This window comes from Canis lupus, chromosome 7, assembly GCF_003254725.2.
Source record: "Canis lupus dingo isolate Sandy chromosome 7, ASM325472v2, whole genome shotgun sequence".
Taxonomy (NCBI): domain Eukaryota; kingdom Metazoa; phylum Chordata; class Mammalia; order Carnivora; family Canidae; genus Canis; species Canis lupus.
Genome location: NC_064249.1, coordinates 69,587,188 through 69,611,260, shown reverse-complemented (window position 1 = coordinate 69,611,260; position 24,073 = coordinate 69,587,188). Strand labels below are relative to the sequence as shown.

Genomic DNA, 24,073 nt, shown 5'->3' with positions numbered 1-24,073 from the left:
TATAGTTATGGACATTTTGAGGTAGTAGGTTAGAAGACAGTGCTGAAGCTTTCACCAAGATGCAGCACAAAGAGACAAAAAGTAAAAATATGAAAGAGCTGTCAGGGATGCCCGGGTGGCTCAGCGGTTGAGCATCTGCCTTTGGCTCAGGGTGATCCCGGAGTCCTGGGATTGAGTCCCACGTGGGGCTTCCTGCATGGAGCCTACTTCTCCCTCTGCCTGTGTCTCTGCCTCTCTCTCTCTGTATCTCTCATGAATAAATAATAAAATCTTAAAAAAAAAAAGCTGTCAAAAGCCATGAAGGATATATTGAGGTTCTGTTGTATATTTAATAGGAAATCCAAAACAAGATAGAAATGACAATGATTGAAATGGTATTAAAAGAGATAATGAGGGGTGCCTGGGTGGCTCAGTTGGTTAGGCATCTGCCTTTGGCTCAGGCCATGATCCTGGGGTCCTAGGATGGAGCCTAACATGGGGCTGCCTGCTTGGTGGGAAGCCTGCTTCTGCTTGCTCACTTTTTTTTTTCTCTCTCTGTCAAATAAGTAAATAAAATCTTAAAAAAAAAACAAAAAACAGGGATCCCTGGGTGGCGCAGCGGTTTGGCGCCTGCCTTTGGCCCAGGGCGCGATCCTGGAGACCCGGGATCGAATCCCACGTCGGGCTCCCGGTGCATGGAGCCTGCTTCTCCCTCTGCCTATGTCTCTGCCTCTCTCTCTCTCTCTCTCTCTATGTGACTATCATAAATAAAAAACAAAAAACAAAAACAAAAACAAAAGAATTCTGTATGCTGGTTTTTCTAGTCTTTCAGGTCTAGTGATTTATCTCCTTATGTCTTCTAATTCTTAACGTGCAACATCAAGTAGAGGATCACAAAATTGATCTCATGATTGTGTAGCACATTCTGAATAGGTTTTCTGACAACTGATGCTCGCAGCCTTTGGGACATCTGCCAAAATTCTGGGATAACCTGAACTTCATACTTAACATCCTATTACACTGAAAAATATTAAATCACTTTGGACTGTTCTCTGCTTTTTCAAGAGGAACTTGAAGCTTAGAGAGGTTAATAAGACTTGCTCAGGGTCATACTGTGGGAAAGAGAAGGGTCAGGAATCTAACTCAGGTCAGAATGACTTCAAAGCCTGAACTTTCAGCCTCTATACTATATTGATTGGTGAAGCATGCTAATTATTGACAAAAATGATAGTATTAATAATTTGGAGTGGGAATATTTGCCCAAAATATTGACTAATTTTTTTTTGTTTTGTTTTTTTTCCAGGAAAAGAGACTCTATGGTCTCTTGCAGACTTTCCAGAAAGGGTTAATTGCACTGAAATCGGTGCCTCAGGGCCATATCTATTTTGCCAGCCACCTATATGACAGCTTTTGATTCTGAGTTCTTCTTTCTCCTGAAGGAATAATGGTACATGAAAGTAATTTCTATCAGCAGTTTCAATTTTGTATAACTTGTCCATATGTAACAACGAACACCTCCTTCTGCATTACACTGTGGAGGGCCAATTCAGGAAAGCATTAAAGCACTGGTCTGGCAGCACTACCCAATAATCCCTGAAAGACCAAAGAACCTGAAGTTAAAGGGACTTTTTTAAGATCAGTATTCTTCAGTGTCTTACTTTGTGCTACATAATTTATTACTTGCTTCAGTTCAGGAAGAAGAGCCATGATATGAATTACATACACTTCCCAAGGATGCCACCTTCTGTTTTTATTCCTATTACCTTTCACAGTCCTGGGCATGTCATATGTGCCCAATTAAACCTAAGTTAAAACTGTAAACCTTATTCAAGAACTTTGAGGCAAAGTTAGTAGAAAACAATAAAGGCAACTTAGGAAGTGGTTGAATGATGAAAATAGTCCTGTGTTGAAACGCAACCAGGTGTATGTTATCAGACTTCTGTGTGGCCTGCTAGGTCCAGAATGAAAATTTTCTCGGTACACAGGTAGTTGTGGTGGCTGGATAACAGTTACACGAAATTTATTTCATTTAAGTATACAAGAACAACTGTGTGTGTGTGTGTGTGTGTACTAACATTAGCTCCTTTGCCTAATGTAAAATCCTTTACATGACTTAAAACATTACAAATATCACAACAGAATAAAATTCCGGACCTCCAAAGCAGATAGTATTAGGTTTAAAAATAGAAAAATTGGCCAAGGAATGAAAAATATTAATAGAAATAGACTGAAGACCATAGGGTTTTCAGCGCATGACTTCCTAAGTGTAATAAACAATGGTGAAAGAACTATTTATAAAATGTAGTTGAAAAAGAATATTAAAACTGAGAAAAATAAACTTGGATTAAGTTCTCATAGTATAAACCACAATAAATTGCAGGTGAGTTCCAGTTAAGCATAAAGCATAATGAGTTGAATGAAATAGAATTGTATAAGTATCTTAACTGGAAAGAAGAGTATTTGTTTTAACAAATTGTTTAGGAGCACATGGTTGGCTCATTTGGTTAAGCGTTTGGCTCTTGATCTCAGCTCAGGTCTTGATGTCAGGGTTGTGAGATTGAGCCCCACAATGGGCTCCACACTAGGCATGGAGCCTTTCAAAAAAAAAAAGTTTAAATTATCATCGGCATGCAATAAACCACACATACTTAAAAATGTGTAATATCATAAGTTTTGACAAGTGTATACTTGTGAAATCTTCACCACACTCAAGATATTAAACATATCCATCACCCCCATAGTTTCTCCATGGCCATTTTTAAAGCTTCATTCCCGACTCCTCCCACTTTTTACCTCCCCCATCTTCGGGCAATCACTCTCTGCTCTCTGTCATTATAGTTTCTGTAAATGTAAGTTTTTGACCAGTGAAAGTATTACTGATTATAAGATTGATGGTTCCATTTTTATAAAAGTCAAAATGTAGTGCAAACAAGGAAAGAATTGAAATGGAAACATTTTATGATAAATATGACAGATAAAAACTTAATATCCAGAATATTTAAAAATTTTAATTAAAAGAGTGTTTTATTTTGACTTGTTTGATAGCAAGGTACAGAGACACAGACCAGTTAGCTCAAGAAAGAGGATACCTATGTTAGGGATATACATGAACTGCATCTAAACTGGAGAGTTGCTGAAAACAGAGGTAGCTTCAGGTATTTGACTCTTTGGTTTTTCTCTCATGGGCCAAATGATTGTTCTCTGATTAGGTCTCTACTTCTTTAAGCACATCTAGTTAGTTTTCTCTCTACCAATTGTCTTTCTCTGCTAACCCTAGTTTCTAGTTCCTCATAATTTCAGGTTGTCATTGGCTCCTCTGACTCCAGTATACACAAGACAACTCTTCATTCAGCCTTTTTCACTTTTGCTCCTTCTATTCAGTGCATCAACACTCAACGGTTCCAAATTCAAATTCTCAACAGAGGAATGTAATCACAGTTTAGAAACTCCTAAGCTATTCTAATGTGGCTTGGCTCACCACAGGTTGCTGACCAGGATATATTATTCATCATTTACCTTTGGGTCTGAAATGACCCATCACTGTGGGTCAGAGAGCAGGAATCACATGGTGCAAAACGTCAGCATGTACTGTGAACAGGACAGGCATTGAATGTTTACCTGTCCAGTAAAGAGGGTAGTCCTTGAAAGCTACATGGAGGTGGATTCAAATCCCAGCTCCGTTATTTATTAGCTATGTGACTTTGGGTAACTTGCCTAACCTGTTTGAACCTTAGCTTTCTCATTTATAATGTGGGAATAATAACTGCCTTGTATAATTTTTTTAAAAAATAAAATACATGTAAAGCATGGTACAGTAGCACATGGTAGGTCTCAATGGTAGCTATTTTATGTTGTTTATTTTATATTAAAAGATTAATAATGATCTCAAGAAGGATTATCAATCTCCATGGCAAAGCTCAAAAGATAGTGCTCACAGAGAGAAATCAAATAGCTAACATTGAAAAAATGTCCAGTCTCACAAAGAATTTTTTTTTTAAATTTTTATTTATTTATGATAGTCACACAGAGAGAGAGAGAGAGAGATAGAGACATAGGCAGAGGGAGAAGCAGGCTCCATGCACCGGGAGAGCCCTACGTGGGATTCGATCTCGGGTCTCCAGGATCGCGCCCTGGGCCAAAGGCAGGCGCCAAACCACTGCGCCACCCAGGGATCCCAAGAATTTTTAAAATGCACTTAAAAATAGCTATGAGATATATTTCACATCTGTTAACTTGATAATAAATAAAAATTCTGTATTGCAATATTGATGTGGCAATGAAGGAGTATATTCATATTTGGTAGATGGCATTGTAGATCAGCCTAATTATTCCAAATAGCAATCTCACAAAATATACCCTTTAGGGACGCCTGGGTGGCTTAGCGGTTGGGTCAACTCAGGGTGTGATCTCGGGTCTGGGGATCAAGTCCCGCATTGAGCTCCTTGCTTCTCCCTCTGCCTCTCTCTCTCTGTGTCTTTCATGAATAAATAAATAAATAAAGTCTTTAAAAAAATACCCTTTGATTTATAGTCCCTTTCTGGGGAAATACTTTCCAAGGAGGTAATTGAAAAGGAAAACCTTTATTTGTGCAAAATATTTATAGCTCGCTCTTTAATTCAGAGGCATTCATCATTTTAGAATAGAAAGAGACCTAAGACATTATTTTTTCTTTGGGCTGCACATTAGGGTCATTTAGGAGCTTTTAGAAACACTCATGTCTCATGCCCAGAGATTCTGAGGTAATTGTCCTGAAATATGGTCTGAGCTTGAGTACAGTTTAGAAACTCCTAAGCTATTCTAATGTGTAGCAAGGAAGGAGAACCACTTTTCCAGTCCCACCCTATTAGGGGAACTGTAAAAAAACAGAGCCAGAGAGGTTAAAGGGACCCTGAAAGGAACATATATAAATGTAATAAAAGAGCTGGGTTGAAAATAAAGATGTTCCTAATTCCTAACCCTGACTTCCAGGCTTTTTTTTTTTTTTTTTTTTTAAGATTTTATTTATTTATTTGAGACAGTAAGCACAAGTGTGGGGGGCAGAGGGAGAGGAGAAAGCAGACTCACTGCTATGCAAACCCCCTCGCCTTGGAGCTTGATTCCAGGGCCTCGGGATCCTGATCTGAGCCAAAGGTCTTAATCGACAGAGCCACCCAGACACCCCTGATTTGAAAAATAACTGGAAACATCCATGTCTCAGTATTTAGAGACTGGGTAACCAAAGATTGTGCAATAGTACAGTGCATTCATTTATTATTATTGGATATCTATGTACAAGGTGAAACATAGTATGTATACACTGATGAAAACCAGGTGTGATAATGGTATGTCTATTGCTGTCTTCACCAAGGGATTCCCAGCTGAGACTGTTGAGTTCCTCCCCGGAAGGGGTATGGTTCTCCCTTCATGCTCTATCACCTGCCCAAGGTGGCCAAGTTCCATGAGTCCCCCATCTCTGTTATGAAGAATGGGGTTATTGATGTCCAGGACTGCTGAATTGAGGGATGTCCATGCTGAACAGTGATGAATCAGAAGTCATGTTTTAAAGTATATGAAATTTACATAACACAAAATTTACCATCTTAACCATTTTTAAGTTGCATAATTCAGTGGCATTAAGTTCATTCACACTGTTGTACCATCATCACCACCATCTGTCTCTAGAACTTTTCATCTTCCCCAACTGAAACTTTCTACCCATTAAACAATAGCTCCCCATTTTCCCTACCCCATTGCCCCAGCCTCTGGCAACTACCATTCTACTTTCTGTGAATTTATTTATTTTTTCTTTATTTATGATAGTCACACACAGAGAGAGAGAGAGAGGCAGAGACACAGGCAGAGGGAGAAGCAGGCTCCATGCACCGGGAGCCCGACGTGGGATTCGATCCCGGGTCTCCAGGACCGCGCCCTGGGCCAAAGGCAGGTGCCAAACCACTGCGCCACCCAGGGTCCCTCTACTTTCTGTGAATTTAACCTAAGTACTTTATGTAAATAGAACTATACAACACTTTTGTTTTGTTTTGTTTTGTTTTGTTTTGGCAAGAGAGGTAGACGGAGAGAGAGAATCTCAAGCAGGCTTCATCCCCAGCATGAGCCCAATGCTGGGCTCCATCTTACCACCCTGAGATCATGAGCTGAAATCAAAAGCCAGACGCTTAACCGACTGAACTACCCAGGTACCCCCAAATGTGTCCTTTGTGCCAAAGGCTCATTTCCTTCTGGGTTGAGGGTCACGCCATTCCACCTATTGGTCCTTGCTCTCCTGCTCTAGTGGCTACCCTGCCATTTGCCTCCTCTTTTCTAGGCTCAGTATTATCTAGTAGGTGGGATAGGAAAAGCTGGCTTTATAAGCTTGTACCTGAAATTGCTAAGTCTGAAGATTTGTTTTTGCGTCTTTGTTTTTTTGTTTCAGAGTGGCCTGGGGGAGAAAGGGAAAGGGACTTTCAGAGTATGAGAGAGAGAGAAGGAAACAAAGAATATAATCAAATTAATACTTGAATACATATGCCTGCCCCAAATGTAAAGCTGATATCTACATTATTAAAAGATTTGAAGAAGTTACAGAATTTTATCACAAGTGGATTGTTTTAGTTGTGAGCAAATACTGTATACTGGATCTTACAGTCCATGAACTCTGGATCTGGGTTATCTGAATTTGAATCCTCATTCTAACACTATCTCCCCCCCCCACCCCGCCCAGCCCAGTTTTATTGAGATATAATTGACATACAGAATGTAGAAGTTTAAAATGTACAGCATACATACAGGGTTACCTGGGTGGCTCAGTCAGTTAAGAGAGAGACCAACTCTTGATCTCAACTCAGGTCTTAATCTCAGGGTTGTCAGTTCAAGCCTACTTGTGGGGTATGGAGCCTACTTTAAAAAAAAAAAAAAGAAAAGAGAAAACAGGAAAAATGTACAGCATAATAACTTAAATTATGTATATTGTGAAATAATTACCACAATATCTAACATTTTAGTTGTATATACTTGAGCAAATTACTGAACTCTATAGCTCAGTTTTCTCATTAGTGAATGGATAATAATAATGGGTAATTAGTGAATGGGTAATAATAATAGTACCTACCTTATAGAGTGTTGTGAGGAATAAAGAAGTTAATACATATAAAGTATTTATAATACTACTTGGAAAACAGTAAGTACTATGTAAGTGTTAGATATCAATACTTTTTGGTCAGCATTTCAAACCTTGTTATCTGTGAGACCAAATGTGGTTAACTATATAAGAACAAATATATTTTAAAAATTCAAGATAGCATTATTCACAACAGCTCCAAACTGGACAAAGTCCATTAATTGATGAATGGATTAGCAAAACATTGTATCTTTCAGTGAAATATTTCTTAGCAATAAAAAGAAACAAGCTGTTGAATCATACAACAATATAGATGAATCTCAAAAACAGCTTGCTAAGTAAAAAATCCCAGACATACGGGACTACATAATATATGATTCCATTTGTTTCTAGGAAAGCCTAAACTGTAGAGAAAAAAGGCCAGGACAGTGGTTGCCTAGACTGTGGGTGTAACCAGCGATTAACTATAAACTGGCATAAGGGAAGTTTTTCTGGTGATGGAAGTGTTTTAAAACTGGATTTTGGTGATGGTTGCCCAATTCTGTAAATTTACTAAAACTCACTGAACTTTACTCTTAAAACGGATGAATTTTGTTATTTGTAAATTCTACTACTATAAAATTATCAAAAAGAAAAATAAAATGAAACTGGAGATTCACATCTGTTGCTCTTTAGCCCAGTTCTCACTTTAAAAAAAGAAGAAAAAAGTTATTGTTTTTGTAGAAATAATGTATGTTGATTGTTGGGAGATAGTTTTCCATGGATCTGTCATGTTTCTGTGTACCTTGCAAGCAAGGCCTAGCTTCCATTTGTTCCAGACTGTCTTTTCAGGGATGTTTGTGCAGTGAACAACCTTTAAAGGTAGAAAGAAGGTCTCCTTCCAGGGAAAAAGACAGGCAAGCTTACTATCCAATATAATAAAGAAAATGTCTACCTCTGGAGTAAAGGGCCAACATGCTTAATGCTCATTATATAGTATTTAGGTCCATAAGCTAAAGTTCCTGTGTTTGTGCAGGTTTCACTGCCCTTTTCATTTTTCCCTATGGGAATCGGGGGTTAGTAAACCAGTAAAGAATTTGCTCATGCTCTGGCCTTTGCCATTGCTGAGAGTAATAAAGTCCTTGGACTCTGACCCAGGAGTCTCATGCCTTGTCAGCATCCATGTTACCTTGTTAGCTTGAGAGTAGGGTAAAATCTCATTATTTTCTATGTGTGTGGTAAAATAAACGTAATGTGAAATTTACCATATTAATCATTTTTAAGCATATAGTTCAGTGGCATTAAGTATGTTAACCTTAAAAATAAAACTGCTAGTTATTTTACAAGCAAAAATAAGTTTATTCAGGAATAGCAGAGGATTATAATTAGGGACTAGCAAGCTATGGCAAAATCATAGCCAAGTCCAGAGAACAAAGGAGAAGAATGCTTTTTTTTTTTTAATAGAGGGAAAGATTAGCCTGCTTCTCTAATCTTTTTTTTAAAAGATTTTATCTATAATCCTTTTAAAAAAGATTTTATTTATAATCTTTTTAAAAAAGATTTTATTTATAATCTTTTTAAAAAAGATTTTATTTATAATCTTTTAAAAAAAGATTTTATTTATTTATTCATGAGAGACAGAGAGAGAGAGAGAGAGAGACAGAGACAAAAGCAGGCTCCATGCAGGGAGCCTGACGTGGGACTCTATCCCGAGACTCCAGGATCACGCCCTGGGCTGAAGGTGGCGCTAAACCGCTGAGCCACCTGGGCTGCCCTATAATCTTTTTTTAAAAGATTTTATTTATTCATGAGAGACACACAGAGAGAGAAAGAGAGAGAGAGGCAGAGACACAGGCAGAGGGAGAAGCAGGCTCCATGCAGGGAGCCCAATGTGGGACTCGATCCTGGGTTTCCAGGATCACACCCCGGGCCTAAGGCAGGTGCCAAACCATTGAGCCACCCAGAGATCCATATGTTCACAGTTCTTGACACTAATTATAAAAAAGGAAAGAAAAAAACAAATAAGAAAGAAAAGAAAAAGAAAAAAGCTCACTAATTGAGTTACTATTGACATTGACTGAGTATCACTCTAGACATCTATTTATGAGTAAACAGAAAAATAGGTAGATAGAAATAATATTAGAAAATGGGCTTTGGTGGGTGTCTGGGTAGCTCAGTCAGTTATTTGTGACTTCGGCTTGGGTCATGATCTCATGGGTTGTGAGATAGAGTCTGCATGAGGCTCTGTGCTCAGCAGGAAGTCTGCTTGGAATTCTCTCCCTCTGCCCATCCACCCATTCTCTCTCCCTCTCTCTCTCTCCCCCTCTCTCTCTCTCTCTCTCTCAAATAAATAAATCTTAGGGAAAAAAAGAAAAAGAAAAGAAAATGGCCTTTGGGGTCTTGCTTTCTAATACTCAACTAGAGCTCCCTTGACTGAACTATGGGCATGGGGAGGCTTCTGGGCTTAGAGACTTGGCCCACTCCTAGAATTCACCCACCAGTTCCTGAGCAGTTCCCCTGCCCTCAGCCAATCAGTGAATAGTTGGCCACCATGACTCTTCATTTTTATTTGTTTCCACCTCTAAGTAGTCCTTTAGTCCTGAGGATTTTTTTCAATACCACATTTCCCACTTTTATTTATTCAGCAGTTATTTATTCACTGCCTATCTTGTGCCAAGAATTCTGCTAGGTACTGAGAGTGCTTAGACAAAAGATTCGTCTTCTGCCCTCAATAGTTCACAGTACAGGAGACAGAAAAGAAAACACATACATTAAATATAGTTTGATAGACTTCCTACCCTAGTGGAATTAGAAAAATCTTCCAGAAGAGATGACCTTAGGAGAGGAAGCCTTCAAGAACTGAGAGTTAAGGAAGTGAGGAAATATGCATGTGCTCAACAGGGATGAGGGAGAGCAGAGGGGAGGAACAGTACTTGTGAAGGAACTGAGGCATTAGATGCCTGGAGTTTGTGGAAGTACAAGGAATTACATGTGATTGGAATTCCACAAGGTGGGAAGGGAAGTGGCAAGGAGTAGAGCTGGAGAATTATGTGGGGTAACATGACAGATATCATCTTATGCCAGTGGTGCCGTAATTATTTTTACATAAGTACCCAACTTTGTCTACCCAACTACATGGTGGCTACTATGTCCCAAAGGGACATGAATTAGTCACCCCTGGATCCTGGGGCATGGCATAGTGCCTGACACAGTAGGGTTCCAATACATGCTCTTTTCTTACATTTTTAAAAAAGATTCTATTGTTTATTCATGCGAGACACAGAGAGAGGCAGAGACATAGGCAGAGGGAGAAGCAGGCTCCATGCAGAGAGCCTGATGTGGGACTCGATCCCGAAACTCTGGGATCACATGTTGATCCAAAGGCGATGCTACACCACTGAGCCACCCAGGCTCACAATGTCCCTTTCTCACATTGTTGATGCATGTATTGTAGTTAACTACAACCAGCACCTTTTTAAAAATTTCTTGATTTCAGTTGGAATTTAGTTTTTGTTTACATTGCATTTCTAAGAATATTTATTTGTTTATTCCCTCATATATAGAAAAATGATCTGCTACTATTTTCTCTTCTACTATAAAATGAAAATTACTAGATAGCTAATATAATTTATACATTTACTTTGGCTTTTAGGATACACTATTGTTAAACTCAGTACTTCACATTATAAAAATGTTAATACTCTTTACTTATTTATTGAAGTTTTATATTAAAAATAATTTTTTTTAAGGAACCTGAGTGGCTCAGGGGTTGAGCATCTGCCTTTGGCTCAGGTTGTGATTCCAGGGTCCTGGGACTGAGTCCCGCATCAAGCTCCCTGCTTGGAGCTTGCTTCTCCCTCTGCCTATGTCTCTACCTCTCTCTCTGCGTCTCTCATGAATAAATAAATAAAATATTAAAAAAATTTTTTTGGTAATGTCTACACCCCACATGGGGCTTGAACTTACAACACTGAGATCAATAGTCTCATGCTCAGGGACGCCTGGGTGGCTTAGTGGTTGAACGTCTGCCTTTGGATCAGGTTGTGATCCTGGGGTCCTGGGATTGAGTTCAGCATCAGGCTCCCCACAGGGAGTCTGCTTCTCTCTCTGCCTATGTCTCTGCTTCTCTCTGTGTCTCTCATGAATAAATAAATAAATAATCTTAAAAAAAAAAGTCTCATGCTCACTGACTGAGCCAGCCAGGCATCCCCAAAATATTAATACAGTTTAAAGTTGATTTGGAGAAAGAATACATCTACTTTATTTATTTTTAATTAATTAATTAATTATTAATGAGAGACACAGAGAGAGAGAGAGAGAGAGGAGAGAGAGAGAGCAGAGTGGCAGAGACACAGGCAGAGGGAGAAGCAGGCTCCATGCAAGGAGCCGGATGTGGAACTTGATCCTGGGTCTCCAGGATCAGACCCTGGGCTGAAGGCAGTACTAAACCACTGAGCCATCCGGGCTGCCCTATTTATTTATTTTAGAGCTAGATGGTGACAGGAAGAGGGAAAGGGAGAGAATCTCAAGCAGACTCCACACTGAGTATGGAGTCTGACACAGGGCTCAATCTCATGACTCTGAGATCGTGACCTGAGCTGAAACCAAGAGTTGAATGCCTAACTGACTAAGCCACCCAGGCACCCCTGGGTGCCTTAAGTTTTCAGAATAGTTACACATCTATTAGGGCATTATGATTACATCAGAGTAATTGACAGAATGATTATTCACCCATAAGGGAATCATGATTAAATCACAATAATTGGTTTTTATGAGCCCAGCTAAATTTTCCTTCTTTAATTTTAGTTTAATTATGCAGTACACCTCAGTATGTGTGTGATCTGGTTAGCTATATTTTAGATAAGTATATTGTTAGAAAAGGCTGAATCCAGATGATTCTATAGCAGAAAGATCACTTAGTATACTAAGCTGGGTCTATCTCTTGCTGTTTTGCTAAATCTTATTGTATATCTGTTTGAAATAAACTTCCACTGGGATCCTGAATGTCAGTGTGTAAATGATAATAGTTTAGATTTCCATGAGTGTGCGTGGACTTCTCTAATTTTGTAATCTTAACATGGATTAAAGCCCAGTAAATATTTGATTGATCTAATAAATGTTACACTGGAAATAAAATTAAAATTCTTTAGTAACAGTTCTTCCTTCTAATGGACATTATCGGCACATGGCTCTGTCTATCTACACACCCCCACACACACACGCAATAAAATTATTGAAAGGCAGGGTAGTATGATATACAGGAGACTGTGTTCTGAGTAGAATAGAACTGAGTTTAAATCCTCTGTCACATTTAAATCCTCTGTCACACACAGCTGTGTGATATTAAGAATACCAGCCACTCTAAATCTCAACTTCATAATCCATAAAATGTTTTTATGTATATGCAGTGTTCAAATAAGATACTGTAAAGCAGTTAGTATTAATGCATGAGATATAGCAAATGGTCATAAATATTAGTATTATGATTATTTATATCTCTTATTTTTATCTATATTTCTTCTCTCCTGCTTCGAGATTTGAAACAACTTAACCCTGTTCTCTACAGAAACAGCTCACTGGGAACCATTCTCATGCCTGGTAGATAAAACTCAGAACCACTTACCATTCTATATTGAGTGTTTAGAGAAAAAATGGATGCTTGAGGAGCATGAAGCTTTGAAAATTCTCATATGGATTCCAAATAGCCAAAACGTCCATGTGCACATGCATTGGAGGTATGTATAGATGAAGAAATGCCAAGTTGAGTTTTATCAGGAAATAGCATTGAGGCTAAGTGGAACACATTCTTTTACACACTTTGGATAGTCCAGAAGCTGATGTCGGTTGTGAATGGAGACTCACAATGTGTTTGAAGGCCATTTCATTTTTTTTAAAGATTGATTCATGAGAGACAGAGAGAGAGAGACAGAGAGACATAAGCAGAAGGAGAAGTAGGCTCCTCTCAGGGAGCCCGATGAGGGACTCGATCCCTTATCCCGGGATCACACCCTGAGCTGAAGGCAGATGCTCAACTGCTGAGCCACCCAGGTGTCCCTTGAAGGCCATTTCAAAATATCTACTTTCTTATAAACGAAGTGTCAGTAGAGGATCCATCAATGCATGACAAAAAGTGCATGGGGTTTGGAATCCAAATATGGATTGAAGGAATTGCCTTTGTTGTTTACTAGCTATGTGATCTTTGGCAAATGACTGCCTTTTGAGGCCTTGATTTCCTTGGCTGTATAATGAAGCTAATCATACCTAGCTGCAGGGCACCATGAGAATAAAATTAAATGAGGTCGTGTGTATAAAGTGCCCATCACAGTGTCTCAGTGTTACTGTAGTTATCACCAAGAAAGTAATTATAAATTAAACTGTGATACTGGGTCTGTTCAATATTCTGGTAGTTACAAGTGATCTGCATTCAGTTGATGTAATATCACTATAATATGATGTCAGAACACAAACCACTCAATACGTATCATCTGAACAAAGAGCTTTCAAATTATTTCTAGCAGTAATAATAGTTGATGTCCACTGAGTATTATGAGGCAATCACTGGGTTAAGTGCATTATTGCATTTAATTTCTGCAGCATTCCCATACTTTGGATATTATTTTGTAGGGAAGGAAAATGAAGCTTAGGAAGGAGAAATAAATTGCTTGGCTATTAAGTACGATGGATAGCCAGGAATATAGCTCTGGTCTGACTCCAAAATGTGGGCTCTGACCACAGATTATACCACATGCTAATTTGTTACATACTCTACAAAACAGAGAATCTCTTGTTAGATAGATTGACCCTACTCTGACTTTAGGAAAGATAAAACTTGTTGCTTCTCAAAAGCTTTACTTAATGAAAAAAAGGATTCAAATACTCAAGCTTGAAGCTGTGACTTTGAAAACTTTCCTGACGTGAGAGAAACAGTGACTGTGTATTGTCAGACCCAAATTACCACCACATGTAACCCATTTTAAACAGTTTTGCCTGTAGTGAGCCTCGTTCTTTTTTCACCTTGTGTCTTTTAAATGTACTGTACATGTGTTACAAATAGCATACCCAGAATCATATCTTGGCATTAAAATTCCATGAAGTCCATTTTGGGAATCAGATTACTACATCTATTTTTAGTTCTCAACACAAACTACTTTTTCTATTACACTTTTAAATTTTCAATGATAAAGAGATTGAAAATAGCTCCCTCCTATAGCCAAATAAAAATCCTGCATTGGGTTAATCAGGACAGATCCATTGACAGGCATTAATGTAATTACATTACCAAGGCGGCTACCTGTCAGTGCCTCTTTCTTCCTCTCGTTTGGGACTACCCTCCCCATTTGCTGCTATATTTGTCTGCCTTCTTGGCCATAAAAGGCTGGCTATGTGGCTCTGACATTCTGCTGCCTGACCACATGCATTATTTTTGAACTGGTCCCCAGGGTCCTGTCTTAGCCCTGCCTCTTCACTGTTTTGGGGATTTAACCTACGTGAGTTTTTCATTCTTTCATCCAGCTCCACGGCCACATTGAAGCATTCCCACCACCATCACTCCTTTGAAAACTGGTAAGTGTGACATTGAGGCAGAAGAATGCACTTGATATTTTACATGCTTAACAGCATTGTGTGTGCGTGGTTTCTTTCTATCTTGTGAGTTCAGTGGTTTTCTCAAAGAGAGGTCAGAATTGCAGAGAAATAGGGCAGTGGAGCCCCTGGGAAGGAAGACAAAAACAGCGGGGTGCCAGTTTTTGCTGGCACAGCTCTCCTCTCACATCCACACTGTTCTTTTTAAGTTAAGCTACTTTTCCTGGAACTATAAGGAGATAGTATCTGTCTCAGATGGAACTGTAAGTGTGAGTCCAAGTTTTTTCTAAGTTACAGTTCAGTGGTTTGGTTGAAATCTGGGATGGATGAGGTGGCAGGAAATAATGTGTTTGCTATTAAATTAAATGTTAAGTACAATGTTCCCTGATTATAAATTAGACCAAAAGGAGGTAAATTAAGTCTGAAGTCCCTAGTTTCTAATTCAGTGATTTTGTTCTGACAATGCCATGTGGATAAATGTAAGAGTACATTATGATATATTTAACCTGAAAATGGCTAAATAATAGCTCATTGGCAACATAGATCTCCACAGAATGATCCTAGAGTTAACACTTCTGTGAATGATTTTAATCAGCTTTTGGCCTTCATGCCTATGCTCAAGTATCATATCAGGATTACAATTATGGAATTAATATTTCTTCCAAAATTCCCAAATTATATTTAGAAAGAAAATCCAGGCCTTAAAGGAACAGAAGACAACCACGCCACCTTTCTTCCCAGCATACTCTAGGTGTCATGTGTTGGGGATAATCCTCACTTACTTGATTAAGAGGAGGTAGTTGTACCTTCATTCTGGAGGTCAGAGCAGTGACAACCAGCTCTGATGACTTAAAGCCAGACTCTGTTTACTTGTAATACATTACGAATGTGTCTGCAATATTAAGTACTATTAAAAAGAAATATATTTGGGGGAAACTAGAAAGAGAGTGGAAAGTAAATTGGGGCAAGATATTTCAAGATTTATTTTGTGAAAAATGACAGCATTTCAAGTCACGTTAGCATAGATGAACTTAGCTTATAATACAATACATAGGAAGGTCATTCATCACTTATTTGGAGATCATTTAAATATTTGCCGTGTTACAATGTAGTATGTGTCACTAAAGAAACATCTATTATCTTTATAACTATTTAACATATTTCCAAGTAATATATTCTAATCCTTTTGTTTCATCAAAATTTATCTAATAATTATTCATTACATATGGTAATTATTCTGTATGTTTTAGAACAGAAGATAGCAATCTATTTAAGGGTTGACACAAAGTTGCTTGCTAGTAGCTATTTTTTTCCTCTTGGGAAATGCCATGTAGACTGATACCTTCCATGAGCCCCAAGATAAATATTTCTGAAGTGCAGTTTGCTGGATTTTCTTCTTGGGAATACATACTGACTTTTAAAAGAGTTTAAATAAAAAGTGGATTTAAACTTGACAGAAAAACATGGCAAGTGTAAAAGGATTCTTTCCTCACTTAAAATAATCAAAAAAGAGATTGGGGAAAAAATGGATTACCTCATAACCAGATTGACTTTAAAATTTAGAAATAACATTTCAGAGCATGCATAAACACATTAAGAATTGGGAGAGGGGCTTCCATAAAACTATTACTTCATCCAGGTCCGTTAGCAATGTGGCTAATAGACTCCTGTCAGGGGACACATTATTCAAGAAGCTCATACAGTGTGAAGCTGCCCCTCCCTATGCTAAGCAAACTTATCTTTGATCATCAGTTGAACTGGTAAAAGTTCATAATACAAACTGCTACACTGTGACTGACTTTCTTACTTCTTTGTGTAAGAAAATTAGAAGGCTTCATATTCTTTAAGGGAGCAAATAATTTGCCTGGTTTGACCCTGTACCTTTTGGAAGTGTTTGTGAAATTTGGGAGAGCTCATTATAGGATAATACAGTTGCCCCTTGAACAACATGGGTTTGAACTGCATGGGCCCCCTGACAAATATTTTTGGTTAAAAATAATACAGTATAATTAGTATAGATAGTATAGACAATTATATAGTTATCTATAGTTAATAGAGGTAAGTATAGTTAGTTAACTATAGTTAGCATAGATAGTATATACAATTATATAGTTATCTATAGTTAGTATAGATAAATATAGTTAACTATAGTTACCTGTAGTAGTTACTATAGATAATATAGACAAGTATATAGTTATCTATAATCAGCATAGATAAGTATAGTACACTTTCTTTTTGATTTCTTAATATTTTCTTTTCTTTTGGCTTACATGCATAATATGTATTAATCCACTGTTTACATTATTAGTGAGGCTTCTAGTCAACACTTTTCTATTAGTAGTTGAGTCTGGGGGGAAGTCAAAGGTTATATGAAGATTTTTGACTGCACGGGTGGAGGTGGAGTTGGAACCCCTAGTCCCAGCATCATTCAAGGGTCAGCAATATAAACAAACTCCAAGTTTCAGTCCTAGGACTTCTTCTTCCATTTTGAGTCATTTTCATCTATGTTTTGGCTTTACATACCATCTATATGTTGGTGACTGCCAAATGTAGGTGTCTTTCCTGGACCTTTACCCTCTACTCCAAAGTTAGGAATACAACTTAACATCTCCACTTGGATGTCTAGCACGTATCTCAGCATCACTCACTCAAGAGTGAGTCTCAGCTCAGAATCTTCTGATGGTTTTTTAGCCCTTTCAGAATGAAAAACAAAGTCCCTATAGTCACTTGTTGGACTCTACACTGTCTATCCCCCCACCCTGACATCATCTCCTGTACAGCTCCCTGCACCCCACTTCTTGCAGTTTCACTGCCTAGAGTATAATAGGAATGGGCACATCTAGTGTCTTTGCAATGCTCTTCCATTTGGTACACTCTGGATGTGAGCATGAGGTATTCTCATGCTATATGTCACTTTCAGGCTCCGAAGCCATCCCCGATGAAACTGTTTAAAATCACATCACAATTCCCTCTCCTGCTTCATTTTTCTCTGTAGCATTTAGTACATTCTGTTATACCTTACATTTTATTTATTTTTTCTATTTGCTATCTCCTGCAATAGAACATAAGGTTCTATCTAAGGTTATCAGATTAGGGATTTTTTTTTTTTGTTCATCTCTGTATTTCTTGTGCTGCAGCAGTACCTCACAGTAGGTGCTCAGTAATGATTTGTTGAATGAAAACCACATTGACTGTACACAGACTCACCATCATTACATATCCTCTCAGATGAAGCCCCTACCTATTAGAATGAAATGCCAGAAAATTAGAAATACATTTTATGAAAGGTCTGAGTTAAAAGCACAATAGCTAGGGTAGGGAAATTTTGTAAAGACCTCCTAGATATTAAAACAAAAAATAGGGATCCCTGGGTGGCGCAGCGGTTTGGCACCTGCCTTTGGCCCAGGGCACGATCCTGGAGACCCGGGATCGAATCCCACGTCAGGCTCCCGGTGCATGGAGCCTGCTTCTCCCTCTGCCTGTGTCTCTGCCTCTCTCTCTCTCTCTGTGACTATCATAAATAAATAAAAATAAAAAAAAAATAAAATAAAACAAAAAATAAAAGAAGCCACACAAGAAGGCGACCCAATGGCAGAAAATTTGAGTAACAAATTAAGCTAACCTTTACATCCTTTTCTATTTGCTTCTTGGAAAAAATAAGAGTATTTATTTTTACATATGGATTTAGATACCTTGTTCTTAATGGTTCGCTCAAAAGTTGCTGCTGTCTTATAGGTTACCTGGTTCCCTCCAGGGCACACGATGTCTCTGCCCTTTTATCAGAAGCTCCACCAGCACTATGACAGCAGCTACCGCAACAGGGACCTTCGCACCACCATGAGCCAATACCAGCAGGAGAAGAAAAGTTCTGCCATCTACACCCATGGCTCCACGGCCTACAGCAGCCGCTCCTCAGCTGCGCACCGCCAGGAATCCGAGGCCTTCAGCCTGGCGTCTGCTGCCTCCTACCAGCAGCAGGCCTCCCGGGCCACTGCGTCTACCCATGCATTTGCTGCCAGTCGGAAGACAGCCTCAGCCTATGATTATGGCTACTCCCACGGGTATGTCAAAAACAGTCTTCCAACCTTAGCACAAAGGCACTTTCTCTGAATAACCCTCCTATATCACGTTTTCCTTTCTTTTTAGTCTCACAGCCCTACATTTATATCAAGTGTGGAGCGGGGCGCCTGGGTGGCTGGGTCTGATTCTTGGTTTTCAGCTCAGGTCATGATCTCAGGGTCCTGAGATCAAGCCCTGCATAGGGCTTGGTGCTCAGCTGGGAGTCTGCTTGTCCCTCTTTCTCCGTACCGCCACCCCCCCCCCCCCCGCTCCCCACACCCTTTCAAATAAATAAATAAATAAATAAATAAATAAATAAATAAATAAATAAAATATTTGAAAAAAAAAATCTGGTGTTGAGCGAGGCCATGTTTTGGAGAGACCTGGGATTTTGTCTACCTGTTTCCCTTTACCTTTTGAGTTTCACAAAGAGCTTCATAATCACACTGGTGTGTCTCGCCTGCATTGCCAACTGTGATATTGCTAGAAGCTGAGAAATTTTGCCACAGATTGATTTCAACATTCAGTAGCAGCAGAGCCAGAAAATATCAATGCTCACAGTAGGTTTCCTGGCCCTCAAAATGTTTCTACTTAGTTGAGAAGCCAGTATAGAATTTAAAATTCACAGGTCACAGGCACCCAAACTACAGCAGAGATGTGTTCTACTTTTTTGATATCTGAGAGCCAATATTAGAATTCTGAGTATTGTTCAGGCAGGCAGCACATATTTTCTTTAGCTAGAGCATTTTATAAAACCAGACTCCTATCTCAGTCAGCCTAAGATTATCAGGAACAATCCTATATTCTGATAAAAGTAGATTTATCAATCTATTGCAATGAGAGAGACCACACAGCAAAGGAAAAGAGAGTTACTATAGGATTCTAGGATGAGTGGAGTTTACATGCAGGTCTGGTCTGCAAAGCAAACCCAGGGGCCAGTTTCTACTGGAAGCAGTGAAGTTGAGATGAATGGGGATGGTTGTATCCAAAATCCCTTTATGTGGAGCTCAGCACCTGGGTTGGGAACTGAAGTTGCTTCTCTGTGTCAACAGCAACTGGGGTCATCCAAGCAAGAGTACAGTGTCTCATTCTGACTGATAAAGTTTTCAAATAGCAAACTGACTGATAATCTTTGATATTAGAAAAGAACATTTCTCAGAGAGTCTGTAGTCATTCAAAGATGGAGGTTAGCACAACCCTTTTTAGCAGCAGTGTCCCTGGGAGACATGATTCCTGTGAACTTTGCAGTTGGCTTCTGTCTGTTGTTCCAGCCCGATGAATGCTGGGCATATGCTTACTGTCTCAGCCCAAGCCAGTTTTTATTTTCTTGATATCCAGAGTGAAATGTTTCATGGGGATTAAAAAACACTTTGTGAGATTCATGTGATTTTATTAAAAATCTATTTATAGTCCACAGAAGGAATTACTGAACTTGAAAATGTAAACATTTCTGGGATATGTGATAAATAACCACTTGCTGCCTCCAGTCTGCCTCTCCAAAGCATCTGGCATAGATTGCATTTTTTTCCAGTTATAAACACAATATAATTTTAAGTCTTACAGAATTTAAGTCCACAAAATATCTGTTAGGACAACTAGAAAAGTGTTTATTTCTGGGAGTTAAAGAAGTTATTGAGGAAATAGTATAGTGGTTTGTATGAATAGAAGTGAGGATAGTTTCTGAAGGCAGAAATTCCTGAATCCCTTTTGGGTTTAAGCAGCACCTGATCTATGGCTGTTATTTCTTGGGCACCGACAGGGACCTCCTGGGAGCGTCTGCTCTGTTCAGTAACAGAGCCAGAGTCTGCTTGGGTTTACCTGGAATGTGTAATGGCAATGTTATGAAATTCCATTTAAAAGGGAACAGGATCATTTTGCAATCTCATTTTCATGGGATGTTCAGAAGGACTTTGTGTTGGCTGTAAATATGGAAATATTGTTGCTAAGGTGAATTCATTTCTTTTAGCACTTGCTTTAAATGAACTGTCTTCCAAAGGAAAATTTGGGAGGAATTAACACCATGTGTGTGTGACAGCATCATTTTGTTCCGTAGAACATTAAGAGTCTCATTTGGGAAAGCAGCTGTCTTTTAATAGAGGAGGATTACATTTTAAATATCCATTTTCGTGGACTGTCTGTGCTGAGTCTATAGAAGATGTTGTTAATGTAACTGCTTATGTACTTATTTCATTTCTCCAAGGCCATAGGATCTATAGAGTTTTATGAATTTGTATTTTAAAGAGATCTTTACTTCTTCATCTATTGCTAAATTTTATGTTAAATTATTTTAAGGTTAAACAAAATCTCCTTTTAACCACATGTATAATAGCCAGATTTATTTATAATTGGAAATATATATTAAACATTAGTAATTAAACCTTTGAGCATTTTTATATTTTATTCAGAAAACATTTGCTCTGTGTTATCTTTGGAAGACTTAGCCATTTCAGCTTTAAAAAGCTTCACATAGTAAAGTTTCTATAGGGAATGGAACTGTAATAATTTTTCTTTCTTTTTTTTGTAATCATTTTTCTATACTCAAAATCATATTCTTTCCTTTGGTGTCTGTATTTATGTATGTGTGTAGGTAGCTATTCATTAATGGCTTAAGGTTGGAACAACTCAAACTTCTTGGTAGAAACATGTTGACCTAGAAGTATTGACCTAGAAATAAGAGAGGGAAGAAAACACCAATATTTTTTCCTTTGTGAAGAAAAGGAAAAGAACGTAAATGTAAATTGTAAATGTAAAGGAAAAGAAAGCTGACCTAATCCTGAGGTTATTTTAGCTTTTCTTTTTTTAGACCTAGAGCTAACAGGTGCAGCTAATGTTCTTTGAACATTTCAAAATTTTCATAATTCCTTTAGGTTGTAGTTTTACTCTCTCAAAATGGAATAACTTTTCCCTGCTAAATAAAATAACTCTCTTGGACTGTGAAAACTGTTGATTAAAACTCCTATGTTTAGAAATGCAATTCTGTGGAATGTATGTAAACACTGGGCTTGACCTATTTTTAGCCTCTGCTTTGTAGTTAGATGTCCAGTGGTAAAGTGGAAACTATGGAGATTTATATGTGCTTAGGACTTGGCTGACCTCAGTAAGTCTGAAGAACAATGACCCGTTCAGGCCAATGTGGTTATAAGCACAGATCAGTTACCAATTGAATTCTGAGCCAAGGGTTATAAAATAAATCCTGGAAGGCTTATTATAAATGCTTTTGTTCTTAGTCACAGTGAAAAAAAAACCCTAAATTAAAGTAATTCAGGAAGACAAAATGGCACAAGATTATTGTTTTATGCTAGTAATCCACAGATACTATCAGAGATTAAAAAAGAAATGGTACTCATAACTACCAGTAGGCAAGGATTCTTAACCTCTATCTGTGAATGGAGAGTTTTAGGTGATCTGAAATTATGTACAAAATTAGGCCTGGCTGAGAATTTTTGCTGAGAAAGACTATAGCTTTCACCAGATTCTCAGAGAACCCTGTGACTCAACAAACATCAGAACCACTGTGCTAAACATCAGACAACCCAGTATATGGCCCGAGGATCCCCTTCTTAATGCCAATATCATATAAAATTAGGATGAAATAAGGCAGATGTTTACAGGAGTGTGATATTATGGGAGTCATAGTTCCTTCCTTTCTTTTGAGTAAACTGGGTCATACAGTAAGATGGAAGTAATAAATGAAATATTTTGTTAGAGGAATGAATAACTTTCAAAAAAGCAGAGAGACATCACAGCATAGTTCTTGGATTATGGAAGGATTTAGAGTTGTTCCTCAACCCTCTATGGTAATGGTAGATATTTAATTGCTTGATTCTAAACAGATTGAAATTCAACACATATGATGCAGGTCAGCACAGTATCCTCTATACCACTGTATCTTTACAATAACCCTGAGAAGTAGAAATTAACTCCATTTTAAAAATGAGAAAATTGGAGAGCAAATTGATTGAATAACTTTTCTTCCTTGCACTAAGAAGTGGTAAAATGATTTGAACCCCCAAGCCCCCATCCTTTTCGTGGGTAACCAGTGACAGTTATAATTGGCCAACTCCCCTTGACCTCATGGCCACCAGATTTTTCTTAAAGCATCAATATATAGTTTTTCATTATATTTCATTTTATTTGCCCTCCTTCTGGAAAAGCCATTGAGCACCAAAATGACTAGAAGTCAGAGTAGGGAACAATTGATCCTAGGAGCATTCATGAATGCCAAACCTAGAACGTCACAGACGTTTAACTTGTCACTTAGACACAGTGACTCACAAGGGACTGTAGAAGTCACCAGTGTGGAGATGAGAAATCTGAGGTATGAGTGACTTGCCCGAGGCACTTTGCCTACCATTAAATTGTGCCCTTACCTACACTCATGTCACATTGATCAACTCCCCTCGGTTGTTACCCGGATGATAACCTCTTTTCAAACTATTATAGTTTGCAAAGAGCACACTAATGCTCAAAACAATTCCAATTCAGACACGAGATACCAGTGCTAAAAATAAAGACCACTAAACACAGAAACCCTTGTCTTTTATTGGCAGGTCTGATTACAGCAGGGACTGAGGGGGACCTGAAAACTTGCTCCATTTCCCACGCTGGTGTGGTTTCAAAAGATGTTACCAAAGAAATCTACTACCTTGTGGACATTTTTGTGTCTTAACCTCAACTGCTGGTATCAGACTAGTATCCATTTTCTACATACTCATTTCCAGATGTTACAATGCAAAGTGGATAGTCTTGGGGTCAAAGAGCCCTGTGCTTCCTACAGTTAGGCTTGTGACTTCAGAAACTAGTTCACCTTTCAGTTTCTTCATCTGTGAAATGGGGAAAATGTTCATCCCTCATGTTTCGAAGTCTAAAAGAAATAATGACATAATGGGATGCATGAGTGGCTCAGTGGTTAAGTGTCTGCCTTTGGCTCAGGTCTTGATCCTGGGATCCTGGGATCGAGTCATATCAGGCTCCCTGCAGGGAACCTGCGCCTCTTTCTGCCTATGTCTCTGCCTCTTTCTCTGTGTCTCTCATGAATAAACAAATAAAATCTTAAAAAAAATAAAGAATGACATAAGGTATGGAGAACAGTCATTGAGATTTAGATATTGTTCATTCATTCAATAAATATTTACGGGGTGCTTCCTGTGTGCTAAACACTGCTCTAGGTGCTTGGGATAAATCACTGAACAAAACTGACAAAGATTTCCTGCCTTCATAGAATACATATTCTAGCATAGAGAGACAGGCCATAGACAATATAGTAAAAAAGATTCAATTTTATGTCATGCTGGAATGTAATAGATGTTATGGAAGCAATAAAAAAATAGAGTAGGCTAAGAGGGATCAGGTATGTGGAGCAGGAGAGCAAGTTGGAAT

The 24,073-nt window shown here is 38.4% G+C and overlaps 1 protein-coding gene across 6 annotated transcripts in view; it reads left to right on the top strand.

Moving 5' to 3' along the window:
* The first annotated feature begins 12,653 nt into the window (after positions 1-12,653).
* Positions 12,654-24,073, top strand: part of MYOM1 (myomesin 1) — a 139,266-nt gene continuing 127,846 nt past the window's right edge. For 3 of the 6 annotated variants that reach the window (XM_049111831.1, XM_035718630.2, XM_025429388.3), the window contains exons 1-2: positions 14,215-14,617; positions 18,371-18,696. In XM_049111831.1, coding sequence (XP_048967788.1) covers positions 18,398-18,696 — 299 coding nt within the window. In that variant the 5' untranslated portion in view covers positions 14,215-14,617; positions 18,371-18,397. Of the gene's footprint in view, positions 12,790-14,214; positions 14,618-18,370; positions 18,697-24,073 lie in introns of those variants that run through there. The other 3 variants (XM_049111829.1, XM_035718629.2, XM_049111830.1) reach the window with 3 other exon arrangements.